Source organism: Stylophora pistillata, chromosome 14, assembly GCF_964205215.1.
Source record: "Stylophora pistillata chromosome 14, jaStyPist1.2, whole genome shotgun sequence".
In the NCBI taxonomy this organism is placed as follows: domain Eukaryota; kingdom Metazoa; phylum Cnidaria; class Anthozoa; order Scleractinia; family Pocilloporidae; genus Stylophora; species Stylophora pistillata.
The window spans coordinates 8,317,379-8,335,382 of record NC_142532.1 but is presented as its reverse complement, the minus strand read 5'-3'; the positions used below and the strand labels follow the sequence as shown (position 1 = coordinate 8,335,382).

The window sequence follows — 18,004 nt, the reverse complement described above, 5'->3', positions numbered from 1 at the left end:
CAAGTGTAAGTCAACCATGCATATCATAATCTGGAAATGAGTTCTTGGTTTTTTTGTTCAGGCTAAGAATTCCTTTCAGAAAAAAAAATTTGCTCTGATGTGGAACTCATGGACAGAATATGCAATACAGTTTAGAAATCTTCACTTGCATTCATTGCAAGAGGTAGATTTGGATGTTGAACTTTTTTGATAGCTTAGATGTACTTTGTTCAATGCCACAATTTCCAGTGGATAACAGAGATCTGAGAGTGGAGTTAAAAATATTATCCTGATCGCATCTACAATCTAGATCTCCCCTCCATCATCTACAGCTTTTGTAAGTATTTGCTCTCTTGGAATATCTCATTCATTCATTTGTGCTACCTCCCATGGTTTAAACTGCTTAAAATTAAAACTGCTTTGAATCGAATGCATTACTAATAAACCTCCATGTTGTTACTCTGTTACAGACAAGATCAGTAAAAAGGCTGAAGTCGAGACTTTTAATTGCCTCCATAGCGACAAATGTTTTAACAGAGCACCTAAACTTCACAAACATATGAAAGTTCATTCGGATGAAAGGACAATGAATAGCAATGCTTGCAACAAGCGCTTCGGCCAAGCAGGAATCCTTTTCAATCGTCACAAGATACATATCAGAGAAAAGTGTTTTAAGTTCATGGTTTGTGTTAAGCACTTTGGCAAAGCAGGACACCCTCAAGAACATCACTCGGTACATACTGGAGAAAAACCTTTGAAGTGTAAGATTTGTGACAAGAGCTTAAGCCAAGCAGGAAACCTTCGGCAACATCACAAAGCACATACTGGAGAAAAGCCTTTTAAGTGCAAGGTTTGTAACAAGTGCTTCAGCCAAGCAGGAAACCTTCGACAACATCACAGGGTACATACGGGAGAAAAGCCTTTTAAGTGCAAGATTTGTAACAAATGCTTTAGCCATGCAGGACACCTTCGAGAACATCACAGGGTACATACTGGAGAAAAGCCTTTTAAGTGCAAGATTTGTAACAAATGCTTTAGCCAAGCAGGACACCTTCGAGAACATCACAGGGTACATACGGGAGAAAAGCCTTTTAAGTGTAGGATTTGTTACAAGAGCTTTAGCCAGGGAGGAACTCTCCGACGACATCACAGGGTACATACTGGAGAAAGGCCTTTTAAGTGCAAGATTTGTGACAAGGGCTTTAGCCATGCAGGAAACCTTCGACAACATCACAGGGTACATACGGGAGAAAAGCCCTTTAAGTGCAAGGATTGTGACAAGTCCTTTGGCCGAGCTGAAACGCTTCGCCTTCATAACAGAGTACATTTAAGTGGAGAGTTTAGCTGCTGGATTTGTCAGAAGTTATTTCGCACTGAGGAATCCCTACAAAAGCATTACGATGATCACATGGAAAAAGCACTTCGTACCAGTACCTAAGTTAAGCAGAGAATTCCGTTTTAGAGACAAAGTTTGGTGTTTTTCTTCTAAATTGCAGGCACTAAACTGTTGTGTTTAATCCTTCTTCGTCTTTACAATAACATTTTCTAACATTAGCTTAACACCTTAGAACTTGGCTACTCGCGATCGCAGCGTGCTCAATCATTTATACTGCTCCTGCCATTTAGAGCACTCTTTGTTTCACAAGTCATAATGAGGCTTACTCGAAGAAGTGAAAAGTGTAATTAAATGAATGCTGTGTAATTTTTGAATTTTTTTATACTTTTTGAAATAAAGCATCTACATGTTTGAAGTTTATTTCCAAGTAAATATCAGGTGGTTATTACTAGGCTGGCTTGCATATAGCGAAGAGCTAGTCGCGACAAGCCAGACAATTGAAAAGTAATTTTACACAATTTTATATAATAATATTCACATACAATTACAACATGACAGAAGAAAGAGGAGAACTACAGACTAAAGAGACTAGAGACTAAACATAATTACGGTTAGAAATTAACCTTTCATCAAGTATTAATTAAAGTATCTATTTCGCCTTTGGAGTGGACTACAGACTAAACATAATTACAGTTAGAAGTTAACCTTTCATCTTATTAATTAGAGTATCTATTTCAACATAGGAGTTTTCAGTTTCTAGAATTTCGATTAATTTTGTTCTAATGGATTTTTTAAAAGAGTTCTTTGATAAGTTTTTAAGACTAGTTGGTATCCCATTCCAGATTTTAACGCCAACACGTGAAAAACCCTTACTTTGAACATTAAGCGCAGATTTTTTAGTATATAAATGTTCAGACGTTGAAGAACGTGTGCCGTAAGGGTGAACGCTGGAAATTTTAGAAAACAAATTGGATATATTACTTGGTGCAATAAAAACCTTGCTTAAAAGAGCTACTTTGAAATGACTAACAAACATAATTGTTATAATGCATATCCCAGACACGATTTTTCTTCTTAGTTTGGAAAGTGCAGATCACGTTCCGATGAAGACTTAGCCTGCAATGCATTACCGTCAGAAGCTCCTGATTGTTTACCCAACCTTCCATTTTCGATTTAGAGTTAAATGGTGGTTGGGGGGGGGGGGGTGGGGGGCAGAGGAATAGCCTGCGTAGCAAGCGTTTCAGTGGAGTTTTCTGCACTGAAAGGCCGATGTTTGTAGCTTGGACGCGCACGAAATGGGGCGAGAGCGAAAACACGGAAGAGGGGGGAAGGAGAGAGAAGGCGAAGGTTTCCTTCCGAAATTACGAGAAATGTAATTACTGACGTTTGAGTGACATGGAAACAAAGTAGTTAGAAATTAATATTTTGGTGGCACGTTGAAGAGGTTCTCGTGGCGTTTGGCGGGAAAATTAAGTTATTCTAGGTCGGCCAGTCTTATCTTTGTTCACCTCCTTTTGCTCTTATTAGATGTAATTTTGTTTTCCAACTCACTGTATCGTATCAATACATTAATTGATTTTTCTGTTTGATTAGTAGTGTGACCAGGTTAGTTACCCTTTCCTTATATTTTCTGATCACTTCTAAAGGGTGTTTTTTGTAGTGGGTTTTCGTATCTGGCGTAGCACAGTTTCTTTTCAAGGAAGAACCCATCAGTTTCATTGTACATGCGTTAAGAATGTATTAGGATGCGTATACTACAAGACTGGCTGACTCATCCTCAATAAACTTTTCATAGAAAATAACTCGTCTGAGTGTAGTCAGAATTTGGCTTTTCAGTGGAGACAACTCCGCGGGAATCTTTCTGCTCAGGCTAGTAGAGGAAAGTTGTCGCCCCACCCCCACTCCCTTATTTTTTGACCGTCGCTCACCCCCTTGATACAAATTTCAAATTTGTATCAATGGGGTGAATGATTTCAGTGAAAAACTGGGGAGATAAATAGTTTTTACCTTCCCAACCTTCTGCTGCCTTAAAAATAAAAAATTGCACTTATAACGTTAGCGCTTTCGAGGGCCTCACAAACTGTAGATTACGAGTAATTTTTAGAGCAAATAAACAAAAATGTGGTTTACGGAATTTTGAAGATACAGACCAAAAAGCGATTAGTTAGATGTAAATTTTATGTCAGCTCGGATAATGAAATCAGTTGTCCCAAAATTTTACTACTGATTTTGGAAGGCCAGTGATGGTTTACATTACCCACGTGGGAATTATGATGAGAAATGGTTCGTCATCGGAGACAATGGGCCTTAAAATACCCTTATTTTTGGACTTTTTTACAACCAGAAAAAGTCGTCTTTACTTCAGAGAGAGGTGGGGAAAGTAATAAATGAAAAAATCTCGACCAGCGTATATAAAATCTCCGTGACTGCGGTATAAATTTTATAATATTCTCGATTATTGCTTATAATTCTCGACTAATGCTTATAAATGGTATATTGTTAGAAAGACCTCGGCTAAGAACGAAGAAGACTATGGGAGATCGCGCGTTTTCAATAGCTGCCCCCTTCTTATGGAACAGTCTTCCTCTGCCAATAAGACAGGAAATATCAATCAACTCCTTCAAACGCTCTGTTAAAACATATTTATTTAAAAAGGCTTCTAGTTAGATTATTTATTCATTTAATTTAATATTGTGATTTTTAAAAAAATTCTATTTTTCACTAATTACTCTGGAAATTTATTATACTGTAAATATTGTAATTTTACCGGGTTTTATAATTAATATTGTAATGCGCTTTTGAGTATTTTTATAGAAAAAGCGCAATATAAGTATTAAATATTATTATTATCAAAGGATAAAACTTCACGAACAATTGTTAAACCTCTCTAAAGGTTTAATGCGTCAACTTCAAGTCAACTGATTGTCTTATGAAGCAAATAATTGATCTGAAGAACCTTAGGAAGTGGTAAACCTTCCTGACAAATTCATTGAAAAGGGAGTGACAGTAAATGTGAGGTGAGACTTTAATGACCTATATGTCAAGCCATTTTAAAAATTACTCATAGAAATAAGTTTTGGAAGACGTTTCCCTCCAGAGACTCGCGGCATTTGAGTAACAAGAAGAGGTCAAAAGAGGTAATGATGACCAAACTAAGACAGTTCTAAATGTTTAAGTTCTCCAGACAATTTCTAATCATGGGAACGAAAGAGCAACTCTATATTTCCATACACCCATTTCAACTGGTTCTTGTATCTTTAGTCTCCTTGGAGCTGTTGCACAAGTTTTGGCTCATTTTAGTTGCGCTCTAAATCCATGCGTATGCTTCTTTTTCGGTAGAAATTATCGTAAGGGGCTGAAGAGCTTTATCAGATGTGCTACCCAAGAATTTGTAGGAATCAGTCCGCCCCGTAGCAGTGAGGTTCATATTTAAATACAGTGTGTCGAAAATTGGCTGACTAATACCCCATTCACACCAGAAAACTTGTTTAGTTAAACCAGGTTTAAATGAATAAAAATCAGAAGCAGAGAACTGAAAAACTAAATTTTCCACAAGATTCAAGCAATTGCTAAATTGTATTTTCAATGTGCCACATTTGAAGTCAACCAAATATTGATTTGAGCAGCTTCTATGGAGCTGTTGTGTTAAACCATGTTTAACAAAACAGCTTTAAAGCATGTTTAGGCTTTGGTGTGAATGGGGTATAAGACACATAGAGTCCGTCCCTTGAAGTTGAATCGAAGGATGACTTAATTACGTGCCGACTGCGATATATTTTGGTGTTGGCCACAGGACCTCAGAAACATATTCCACCTTTAGAGTGACGGTGGTGTTTTTATTTTTTGTCTTCTGCAATCATCCCAGCTCTTTATTTATGGAGAATGAATGATATTCGAAATGAAGTAAGATAATATTTTTGCAGAAGTTTAGCTGTTGATAGTAACATCAAGGGAGAATCGAAACTTAGGGCTACTCAAGCATAATTCCTACTCCGCAAAATATACCTTATCCTTGTGATATAAAATAAAATAATAAAGTTAATTTATGAAGAGCCATGTTCCTCCGTGCAATTCATAATATTTCTTCTATTAATCAATCATAACCAAATGTTCTTTGTAAGGGCAGCTCTAATAATAAAGGTGTTGAAACATGTGTTGTAAAATTGATAATTTCTCATTTGAATGATGAAAGATCGTACTTACCACGGATTTAACTCTGAATGCTTTGTACTTTGTAGAGTGAAGCAGCCATCTTTAGAATTAGAATCTGCAGCATATGTCTGTTTTTTAGTAACATTACGAGTGGCGAGTTTCAGCCCACCCGGGAGATGCTTCCCACCCCCCCCCCCCAACCGCATATCTCGAATAGTCTGTTGATTACTTGACCTAAGTAAAGAAAAGCCGGAATGGGGAGAACTCGACCTCCAATCTGGTTGGGTTGAGGCCTTCAGGTTATTTACAGCAATCTTACAACGGTTCTCAAAGGGACTTTGCCTTTACATCATAAGCCACACAGTTACGTTACTTAAGGAAGTACCTCACGCTATTTTGAGTCCATTTCACGGTGCAGAGAATTTCTCTAAAGTAGAGGCAAATGCTCTATAGAGCTGACAGACATTAACGAGGTGAATATAAAACATTACGCAACATGGATGGCTAAACTTGGAGGAGATTGATACAGATTGAAAACATCGAACTAAACTAATTTGTAGGCTAAATTTTTCAGACCCCACGATGTAAGAGAAGTTCAGGGAAGCCGGGAGAATTTATTAGTGACCGTGATTTAAGCCAAAATGGACATGTGATAGATATTATGAATTTATATTCTTTTGATATGCAGCGAGTGAATTTCAGAACCAGCGTGAGGCGTGATTTGTTTCCTATAACATATAGGCGACCTGTGAGTTTCCTTTCAGCATGTAAAACCTCAAGATTTCCCGCAAACTTTGTACAACCGAAGAAATACTTGAAATTTTTCCTTTCCTATCCGTTACGCGTGATTTTTTCATTCAAAAATTTGTGCTTAAAAAGGAATCGGGAACCGTACTTTGTTACCTTTGACGCTGTATAATCCTTGGACAACACCTTGTAAACTTAATTTAATTGTGTGGCCTTACCTATTTGAACTGAACGAAGATTAGCTTGAAACCTTTACCATCAGCGAGAGAATGATTGATAATATTTAACAACAACGTTTGAGATGGTCTATGAACACTTGGTTCCTTCACCAATCAATTGATCTGTTTCTTTTCTTTTGTTTGAAGCTTGAACAATTTTAGAGTCCAGTCCAGTGTGAGATCTTTTCCGGAGCGCACCGTGAGGAAACTGGATCTAGCCACCAAAATTAAACGTTGCGTGTGATGTCTACATGCTGACTTGTTGGTTAGAATTTTTACATCTTTCTCAGGTAAGCTACAGTTTTACGCTCACACCATTTGCGTGAGAAATAATTTCAACTTTAATAGTTGATACTGAGTCACTTTTACTCAACATATGTGACAGTCTCGACACATTCGATGGATAATTATTTGAACCCTGAAATGTAGAGAGCTCGTGGAGTACCTTGATCGTCATTTAGATAGCTTCTATTAGAGAGTTTATTAAGTTAAATCTCGAGAGTTAATTATTGCCGTTACATGCTTGTGGTTTCTTTTTTGTTTGTGAATAACATCAACGTGAATTTTCAAAACGGCGCAATTCAGAATTTAAGAATTTTTTCATGCTTAGCGTGGGTATATCGAGTAAGGATACAAGAGGTGCTCGAGGCGCAGCAGAGAGCAACTCTAGCTTCTTGAGTGCTCTCCAAACTTCCCAAGTACATCCATAACTCGATATACGCACAGCTAAAAGCATGGAACAATTCTTTTAGAACATACGACAACAATTTGGGCGCTGAAAGACATTTTATTTTTTTGATTGATTACAAAGTTCTCGCAACGAAGTATAAAGGCGCTCATTGGCTGATTATTAACACGCCACAATCACTTCAGCGACAGTTGAACAGAACGCTTCATCTAATTTCTAAAATTGTCAATGAAAAAGTCGTTTCTTCGAAAGTGGGTGAATTTTTTTTAAACAAAGTCAAACTCCTCGAAGAAAATGTCACGGTAACCAAACAAAGTCAAAATACACGAGTTTTGGTAAACAAGCCTGGTTGGTAAAAGTCAAATACCAGAAGTAGCGGGATTTGCAGTTTTAAAAACGATGTTCACATTGCCGTGTACAGTGCAATTATTCCCGAAGTCGGACTCCAGGAAATTTGCATTCTTGTCGTGAGCCACCACCGCACTGTTATTTTGACGGACAGTAGTACTGGTGAAAGAGGACTCAGTTGTGCCGTTGACAAGGCTGTTTGACAGGACCTCACGGCAACTGCGAAGCTGGGATGTGGATGGGGGCGTGTTGTAATGAGCAAGGCTTTACTCATTTCTGTGACCGGAGATCGCCATGATGTACCTGTTTTGAATTCCTGCATTAGACCACAAAGTTATGGCTGTCGCCCTGACGCTGTGGTTGGTGTAGTATAGAGCTTCGACAAGGATGCTGCTTCGCTTATGTTTTTCATCATGGAGTCGAGCGAGTTAACTCCGACTGGAAGTGCTTCGTACCAGATGTTGTCGTCAAAACTCCAGTTCTTTCTTGGATATTGGAAAAACGACTCGCTCTTCGGGTTTAATTTGGACATGTACAATCTCAAGGCCTTGTAGCCGTCGTTCCCGCCGTCTGTTTCTTACATTCGGGCCAACTTTTCGGTGCTTAAAAAAAAATCGGCAATTCCACCAGGATGATTTTTGGTGGCTTCATCATGCGCCATCGTCGCCAAGTTGCGGCAAGTTGGGTCCACTTCAAACTTAAAGCTGGTTGTTTTCAGGGTCCTCTGACCCTCTCGACCTCTTTTACAAAAGAAGAGGATGATATTGAACCACACGTTACGGAGCAGAGAAAGTGGGCTGCTCAAGGCGAGAACTTGCGAGGATTTTAGCCGCAGCAAATCCTCGTTTTCAATCGCCGGTTTGTGTTTTACGTTTTCTTTTTCATTGATGCTTCAAGCTGACAACTGTCGCATTCACTATTTCGTTTGACCTTTGAAATCTTGGATTAGAAGTGAGCTTTAGGCCTTTGTTCAGTGACGGTGCATTCAGATATCTTTCAATGTCATGACGAAGACTAAGGAGTGTAGATTTACTGTACACATTTCCGATTCTTTTGTTGATTTTGTAATTAAATGGTTTTTGGTAGGTTTAACAAATGTAACCAAAAAACGTCAACAACAGAGACGTTTACCTTTAAAAGTTCCCACAGACCAATTTGTAGTCTTCTTAGTTCTTGCTGAATGTCTTTCAGCTATAATTTTCTCCAGCTCCTGTTCCGATAAATTCGGGAAACGGGCCTGTTGTGCTTCGTTTTCGTTGTGCTTGTTGGCTTGACTGCCTGCAGGAAGGTCGAAAGCCAAAGAAAAGTTTAGTTGGTCTTCCATTTATTGATATCGCTTTCCGAAACTTTAACTTAAGGAACTCACACGACGGAAATTCTGCAACTATTTTGAAACTGCACAGGTCATTTTATTGAGCACGGCTGTGCGTACATGTACACAGAGATTTTTTTCATGATGACGCAATAGGAATTACATAGGACTAGCGCGCGCTATGTTATAAAATTGTTTGGACAATGTTTAACATCTTGCATTAGCATGTACAGCATCGTGATTGTGTGGTAATGTGTTGATTCCTCTGAATGTTCCATATTACGATCAGAAAGGAAGTCAATTTCTACACCAGTTTATTTAAATCACAGTTTCAATTTAAATACGCTTTATTTAAGTTTATTTATCTGAGTGGGTTATTTAAAAGATTGTTTAAACCGGTTGTCTCGCTTAACATTCCTGAGGGTGCTAATTTTACAGTCAACGTTAAACGACTTAAAAAATGATAGTTGTTTTCACGAGGAAGATTATATGTGACTTTGGTAATTTGAGAGCACGCGCGCGAATAAATCAATTTGAATAATATGGCGGAAGACGGAGAAGATGGTCGCATGTACGTCCTTCTTTTTTTCATTGCTGAGTTTATGCAGTTGACTTTCATCCGACGGAGGAGCCAATTTCAACAGAGGCTGAGATTGCTTACAATCAAAAGCAACAAGAGAAGAACAGAGGCGTGCTACTTTCAGTTAAGGAAGGCATTTCGTAAAAAGAAAATCGCTTGGGTTCTTGAAAGGCCACAGTTCTGGCTGGAGCTTATGGTTTTAAACCATTACGAAAATAATATCTGGCAAGAACATAGTGCATCATATGAATGGGAAACTTTATTATTTATTATTTTTTTTTATTTAAAGATTTGTACAAGCAGTACCAGAGCAAAAACAAGAGGACATAAGTCCCCTACTAGGTTTAAGCTCCATAGCTTCTTGGATCATAAAAAGAAAAATTATTCGCTCTATGACTATCCATGTTGTTTTGAATGCCGCAGAAACTTCACGGGAGAATATAAATACCACGCGTGTTGTATTTCCGATTTCACAGCCCAGTCAAATGAATAACCGCGAACTACTCCTGATTGGCCAAAATTAATTACCAACTCGCTTAAGCGACCTGGTTTAGTGGCTTAAAGTTAATGAGAATTCCACTGAAGTTTGCCGACTCGCTTAACTTTAAGCGAGTTGGCAAAACAACTGTTTTCACTCGCTAAGCGACCTGAAAAATAATGTTCTTGAGATAAAGTGCTACTGGACTAGCCTCTAACTCTTAATATCTGATGGTTAATTCTCTTCTGTAGCTGCTACATATTTCATCGTAAACCAACTATGAGAATTTGGTGTGTGATCAAGATAACTTTAGTAGTGAAAATAAGCCAACTGGGAGCTGGTCATTATGTTGGTGGTAATATTACTGATATTGATATTGTTGGTAGTAATATTGAGGTCTAACACAAACCAACATAATGACCAGCTCCCAGTTGTCATGCTAGCTCGGTTGGTAGAGCACTGCAGTGGCATTGCAGAGGTCATGGGTTCAAATCCCGTATGGGCCTGAACATTTTTCAGGCCCTGTTTACACTAGTACATAAGTGGCGATGATTACTGCGTGAATCACTTTCATACATTAAATGAAGAGAATTACCAATTAGATGTACTTTGTTCGATGCCACAATTTCCAGTGGATAACAGAGATCCGACAGTGGAGTTAAAAAATTATCCTGATCGCATCTACAATCTAGATCTCCCCTCCATCATCTACAGGTTCTGCAAATATTTGCTCTCTCGCAATATCTCATCCATTCATTTGTGCTACCTCCCATGGTTTAAGTGCTTCACTGCTTAAAATTAAAACCGCTTTGAATCGAATGCATTACTTATAAACCTCCATGTTGCTACTCTGTTGCAGACAAGATCAGTAAAAAGGCTGAAGGCGAGACATTTAAATGCCTCCATAGAAACAAAGGTTTTAATAGAGCACCTAAACTTCACAAACATATGAAAGCTCATTCGGATGAAAGGACAATGAAAAGCAAGGCTTGCAAAGAGTGTTTCAGCCAAGCAGGAATCCTTTCCAATCATCACAAGATGCATGCGAGAGAAAAGCGTTTTAAGTGCATGGTTTGTTTTAAGCACTTTGGCAATGCAGGACACCTTCAAAAACATCACAGGGTACATACTGGAGAAAAGCCTTTTAAGTGCAAGATTTGTGACAAGGGCTTCAGCGAAGCAGGACACCTTCGAGAACATCACAGGGTACATACGGGAGAAAAGCCTTTTAAGTGTAGGATTTGTGACAAGAGCTTTAGCCAAGGAGGAACTCTTCGACAACATCACAGGGTACATACTGGAGAAAAGCCTTTTAAGTGCAAGATTTGTGACAAGGGCTTTAGCCGCGCAGGAAACCTTCGACAACATCACAGGGTACATACCGCAGAAAGGCCTTTGAAATGCAAGATTTGTAACAAGTGCTTTGGCCGAGCTGGAACCCTTCGCCGTCACGGCAGGGTACATACTGGAGAGAAGCCCTTTAAATGCAAGGATTGTAACAAGTCCTTTGGCCGAGCTGAAACCCTTCCCCTTCATAACAAAATGAATCTGGGTGGAGAGTTTAGCTGCTGGATTTGTCAGAAGTTATTTCGCACTGAAGAATCCCTGCAAAAGCATTACGATGATCACATGGAAAAAGCACTTCGTAAAGTAACTTAAGTTAAGCAGCGAATTCTGTTTTAGAGACAATGTTTGGTATTCTCCTTCTAAATAGGAGGCTCTAAACTGTTACATTCAATTCTTTTACGTCTTTTCTTTACAATAACATTTTCTAACATTAGCTTTGCAGTTTGGATCGGAGAACTTGGCTACTCGCAGTAAGCTCAATGATTTGTCTCTTCTCTCAGTTAGAGCACTCTGTTTCACAAGTCTGAATGAAGCTGACTCGCGAAGATGGAAAGTGTAATCAAATGAATGCTTTGTAATTTTTGAGGTTTTTTTTGTACTTTTTGAAATAAAGCATCTACGATAAAATAGCGCGACTTTGAAATGACTAAAAAACATAAGTGTTAAAACGCAATTCCCAGAGACGAATTTTTCTTAGTTTAAAAATTGTAGGTCATGTTCTGATGGAAACTTAGCCTGCAATGCATTAACATTACAAGCTCTTGATCGTCTATCTAACCAATCATTTTCGATTTAGAGTTAGAGTGGACGGTGGGGGGAAAGGGCAGGGGAATAGCCTGCGCAGCAAGTGTTTCTGTGGAGTTTTCTGGACAGAAAAGCCGATATTCGTAGTTTCGACGCGCACGAAATGGGGCGAGAGCGATAGGTGGAGGGGGAAAGGAGAGAGAAGGTGAAGGTTTCCAGCAAAAATACGGAAGATGTAATTTCTGACGTTTGAGTGACACGAATTAGTCAGAAATGAATATTTTGATGACACGTTGAAGAGGCTAGCGTAGCATCATGGAAGTTTCGGATTCTTTAAGCTTTTCGCGGGAAAATAATAATTAAGTCATTCTACGTCGGCCGGGCTTATCTTTGTCCACTTTCTTTTGGTATTATTTGATGCATTTTTGTTTTCCACGTCTCCGTAAAATAGCGCTACATTAATTGATTTTTCTGTGATTAGTAGTGTGACCAGGTTAGTTACACTCTCATCGGGATGTGCTGCTGCATTAGATCAATTATTCAATCAACTTTATTTAACGAGGGTAACACGGGACAGTGCTTCAACTGAGGAACTAGTGGCCCTCGATTAGATGAGGAATACGTTTCTATATATTTTTTGGCCACTTCTAAAAAGTGTTTTTATAGTGGTTTTTCGTATCTGGCGTAACACAGGGTCTTTTCAAGGTAGAACCAATCAGTTTCAGTGTACATGTGTTAAGAATATATTAGGATGTGCGCACCATAAGACTGGCTTACTCATCATCCTTTTCATATTAAATAACTCGTCTGAGTGTAGTCAGAATTCGGCTTATCAGTGCAGAAAACTCCACGGAAACACTTGCTATTTAGGCTAACAAAGGAGAGTTTCCGTCCCACACCCCCTCTTTTTCTTTTTGACTGTCGCTCACCTCCTTGATACAAATTTCAATTTGTATCAGTGGGCGAGCGGCATCAGCAAAAGACTGGGGAGATAAATAGCAGTTTTCTTCCCAACCTTCTGGTGCCGTAAAAATAAAAAATGGCAGCTGTAACTTTCACTAAGAGAATACTATGCGATCGCTCGCGCCTTCGAGGGCCTCGCTACCAGAGCCCACCGCAGTGTGCTACCATCAATTTTCTTTTAACTGAATTAAAGGAAGGACTGCACGTAGTCAAATGCCAAACGTTTTAGAATCAAAACATACACGAGGGTCGCTAATTCATCTTACGGAGAGTTTGACGTTCGAAGTTTAAAACGATTTCAGGTGTCAGCGATGCTTCCTCACTTCTGTAAGTTATGTTAAGACGGTTTGTTCCGCGAAAAGCAGCAGTTCGAGCTCGTTCTTTAGTTTTTGAAACATTCTAAGGTTGGAAAACTCATTTGTATATGGTGGTTTAGGGCTCTGAATGAGCCGAGGGATATGGGGTGAGGCTCTACATTCGTCCCAATCCTCCCGCTGCTTTGCCCCTCATTACTTTTTCGTAAACAAAACTGAGAGCTACGCAAGCTAAAGAAAGTTAAAATTTCAACCAGTACCTACATTTGTTCTAATTATGTGGTATTCCAGAGCAGCAGTAATCTCAACACTGAAAATGTACCTCACTTAATATCAGAGTCCAGTCAAGAGAACATCAACAGTTGATATTCTTTTGAGTCCAGTCCGTTATCGGTCTTTCCTAAAACGCACCGTGAGGAAACTGGTTTCTAACCGCCTCGAAGAGCCCAAAGATGCTGTCTTATTATACAACTGGCAGCGCTCGTAAGAAATATGAAGCAAATTCTGTGTTCTGATTGGCTACCTTAGCGAGGAAGACTGGCCCATCTTGCCCACACGGGATTACCCGCTCTGATCCCGCGAAGGAAGAAAAAGTGCGAAAGAGGGCATTCAAAACAAAGAAAAAATATAGACTCTCGTGGTTTTATTGTGCTATAAATACTAGGCTTTCTTTCCCAACTCTCGAAATAAAGAAGTCGATTTTGGTTCTTATTAAAACGAAATCTTTTTTTCCGTATAATAAGTCTTTTAATGACCAAGCTTGTGCGGTCAAGATGGTTGGATATTTCTACTTTCAATTTTTCTTCGAAGATAGAGTTTTCAGTGACCTTACAGGATGGTACACTCATGCGATGTCTTCCAATGAAGACTTGAAGATAGACGCAGTGTCAGTTGTCGTTGTGCCATTTTACATTCCTTTTTTTTTATTTCGCATTATCACTTATTTTATGATCAATTCACCGCTGACCCCAGGATAAAGTAAACGCATAAGAAGGGAACAAAATTCTCCTTACCGGTTGTGTTAGCCTTGATATTATTCTCCTGGCTGCCGTACTTTGTACGATGTCGTCTGGTTCCGTTATTTTTAGCGCAAATGCGTCTAAAATCCGTCTAAATCTGTCAATAGGCGTCTTTATCTTTATGTGACTTCAGAATTTTCTACTCTACAGCGTTTTCTTTGACCAATGTCAGATATGCTATAAATTCTTGAGTATGCTTCTTTTTCAGTGGAAATTATCGTTAAGGACTTAAAACATGAAAAAAATGATAGTAAATAGCTGCTTTATCCTAAAGCCTGCATCACTACATTAATATGATTAGAATTTTATTAGCAAATGTTAAAACTCTTTAAAGCTTTTTGATGTCAACCGAATTTCCATATGAAGCAATTGATGAAGATCTCGTTGTATTTCTATAAGGTAAGTGAGGTTTTATATTATTGAATAAAAGATAAACTTTTCACATCGTTTTGTTGGTTACTCGGATACAAAGAGGTAAACCTTTCTGACAAATTTATTGAAAATAGAGGGACCGTAAATATGAGGTGAGGCTTCAATGACCTGTATGTCAGCTATTATAGTCATTTTAAAACTTGTTCATAGAAATAGGTTTTCGACACCATTTTCCACAATGTTAACGCGAAATATAAGAAGACAAAATCGCTAAGCTATTACAGAAAAGCATTGGAGTAACAAGAAGAGGTAATCTTGAACAAACTAAGACAATTTTGATACTTTAACTTCTTCAGACAATTTTTAATCATGGAAACGAAAGAGCAACTCTTCATTTCCATACTTCTATTTCATTCGTTTCTTGTATCTTCAGTCTTTTTCGAGCTGTTGCACAAGTTCTGGCTTATTTCAGTTGCGCCATAAATCCATGTGTGTGCTTCTCTTTCAGTAGATGATTATCGGATGAGGCTGAAGAACTTTATCAAATGTACAGGTGCTACCCTAGAATTCAGAGAGAATCAATCCGCCCCGTAGCAGTCAGGTTCATATTTAAATACGGTGATTCGAAAACTGGGTCAAAATTGGCAAACTAAGACACCTTTAAAGAATTCATCCCGTGAAGTTGAATCGAAGGATGACTTAATTACGAATGGATTATTGCTCATTCGCATTTGAAATCCCGACCGGCTTAAGGCTGAGTGAACTCATACTGTCATTCGTTTTGTTTATGGCACTGGCCTTCTGCTCGAACGGTTTTTAATTAAAGTACAAAGGGAAAGAAACTTGTCGAGGACCAAATGAAATTAAAGCAGAAGAGATTGAAACCTACTAAATATATTGTTGTTTTCTATATTATTTAGGCTTTCAGAGAGTTCTTTCCGAATACTCCTAAATACTTTCAGACTACCTACTGTGAAGCTTTTAGTCAGAGACAATCAAACTCTCAAAATAGTGTAGGATCAAGGGAAAAATTGAATTTCCTGTCAAGCTTTGTTACGTCAATTGTTTATCTTCATAGAGCAAATAATAAAGAGCGCTTCATATCTCTTCAAGATATGTAAGATAGTATTTTACAACGTTGACTGAATGAAAAATACCTTACCTCGTTTCTTAGTACTCGCAAAAAAGTGATACAGCTCCGAAACTTATTCATTGAAGCCAGAGGGAGATTATAAGGGTGGCCTTTACTTACTCCATAATTATATCCCAGCCCTTTTCAAAGATACTTAGAAGTTATTAAGAAAACGAGCTTTCGATACCTTCCTTCACCACGCGAAGGGTAATCAATTTATTTCTCAATAACTGTTTGTACAGATGTTTAGCGCAGAGAAGCCTGAAAGTAGTAATAAGTGTTTTAAAATAACCAAATGCAGGACTCTTCCATTTCTTTCATTTCTGATGACAATTTATGCGCAGTTTTCAAAAGCGTTTTACAAGAACCATTAAGCTCTCCATTGGTCCGCCAATTCATATCCGAGAGGAGACAAAGAGATTTGACCAACATTAATTTTATTTACACTGTAGAAGTTAATTCCTCCTCTTCTGATGCATAAAGCCCGGATGTAAATGAAATGTAGCAGCTTTTTCAATTCTCTTTATAAGACATAATATCTTAAGCCTCGGAAGCTATATAACAGAAATAATTTATTATTAGACTGGTTGCTCACAAGTTATCTCATGGGAAGAAAAATAACCTCCTATGCTAGAAGATACATAAAAAAAAAAACTATGTACAGTGCAATCTGTATTAAGCGGTCACCTATGGGGAGTGGCGGGAGGGCCGCTTGGTACAGGTTGATCGGTTAATACATGTTTTATAGTAAGAGAGTATTGTAAAGAACGATATCATACGCCACTTTCCTCTAAAATTGAACACTTAATTAATGTACAAAAACTCGGAAAAAACTATTAGCATTAATTTCGGAAGATTGATTAAACTTAAAAGCTTGTCGTTAGTTTTACTTGAGTGGTTCCGCTCAAAGTGGCACCGTACAATTCAGGGGGAGGACTATAAACAGCACGCAAATGGTGTCTACTACTACTTGATAGAGGTCACCACTTAATAGGGATGAAAATATCAGTAATGTAGGGGGAAAAATTTCGAGAATTTGACAGCTGATCTCTACCACTATCAGGTAACCGCTTAATGCGGTGCGACTTTGTACAAGCTGGACGGTATTTACAAAGTTTAGTGATTATTGTGTACCTCCCAATGCAGCGTCTTGCACAAAAAACTCTTCGAACTGACCATCATTTCAAAGTGGGTGTTCCGAATTATGTCCAAATGCAAGACAGAGGAACTAAACTTACGGCAGAAACGATTATAAAAGCCAACAGTTTAAGTATAGCTGTGTCAATACACTTTTAGCACTTTAGTTAGTATAGGGAACTGCTAACTCTGAGGGTATCCAGGAATAACTTAAATCTATCATCTCCTTGACGGTTAACAAGAAAATTCAGGAAAAACTCATTACACCACTGAAGACAATGTTCAACAACACTTGTATTTATGCTCAGCATCAGAGTAACTTTTTCACGCCACGTACCTTACACAAAGTTAGGAATAACTCTCTGATTCCCTCGTCTCGTTTCTTGTCGACTTCTATTATCATCGCTTTTCTCTCACCTGTGGCTGTGGCGGGAAATGCGATAATTTTAGCGGCGTTATAGAGGAAGAATTTTGTAAGCACACCATTTCACATACTGCTGAGCTGATTTGTGTACGGGAATCGTCGCCCAACCTTTCCATTCTGTAACGTTTTTGTTATGTTCAGGGAATTCAGTCGTCTGCGGTGTATGACTCGCCAACACTTATTGAAGCCTTACGTACAATCGGTGCGGGTAACGGGACTTATTTCATTGCTGCCACGGTTTTAATCCTATTAATGATGTTTAATGAACGATGGTTGATTTTTTCTCGCCGATCATTCTTCAATCGGCGACGAGCCTGCTTTGCAGTTTTCGCTTTGATGTTATCTGCGATTCCCACAGCTGAAATACGCATTCTAGAGAATGTAAATATAGATTATGGACTTGCACTGCGATTCATGCTTATTACAGCTGCCGTGTCCCGTTATCTTATTATGACGATCGCGAACTTTAAGGTTTACTGAAGTATTTGTCGACACCAGCGGCAAATCCAAGACAACTTAACACTGCATAGTTTTGGTAGATCGGCGATAAACGTAACGAAATATAAGAAATCTAGATCTGTGACGACGTTGATATACATTCTGTTGACTTTTTAATTTCTGTATGTTTCGTTCCATATCTTATAGCGACTTCGATGTATTTCGGTGTTGGCCACAGGACCTTCGAAACATATTCCGCCTTTTGAGTGACGGTAG

The 18,004-nt window shown here is 38.5% G+C and overlaps 2 protein-coding genes and 1 pseudogene across 2 annotated transcripts in view; all 3 read left to right on the top strand.

Annotated features, from left to right (window-relative positions):
• Positions 1–18,004, top strand: part of LOC111333171 (uncharacterized) — a 109,641-nt gene that overhangs the window by 57,244 nt on the left and 34,393 nt on the right. The window lies entirely within an intron of this gene.
• On the top strand, positions 67–11,952 carry LOC111347417 (uncharacterized). The gene is made up of 3 exons (XM_088745623.1): positions 67–1,413; positions 10,090–10,220; positions 10,698–11,952. Exons 1-3 carry the CDS (start codon positions 539–541, stop codon positions 11,495–11,497), a joined length of 1,806 nt encoding a protein of 601 aa, XP_088601749.1. The 5' UTR covers positions 67–538; the 3' UTR covers positions 11,498–11,952.
• LOC148716376 (uncharacterized) overlaps positions 17,145–18,004 on the top strand; it is a 1,148-nt pseudogene continuing 288 nt past the window's right edge.

Excerpts from the sequence above, each read along its gene's own strand:
- LOC111347417 (XM_088745623.1), top strand. The coding sequence starts at position 539 with ATGAAAGTTCATTCGGATGAAAGGACAATGAATAGCAATGCTTGCAAC. Across the intron at positions 1,414-10,089 it reads AAAGCACTTCGTACCAGTAC|CTGCTACATATTTCATCGTA; the intron begins CTAAGTTAAGCA and ends TCTCTTCTGTAG. Across the intron at positions 10,221-10,697 it reads TACTGATATTGATATTGTTG|ACAAGATCAGTAAAAAGGCT; the intron begins GTAGTAATATTG and ends ACTCTGTTGCAG.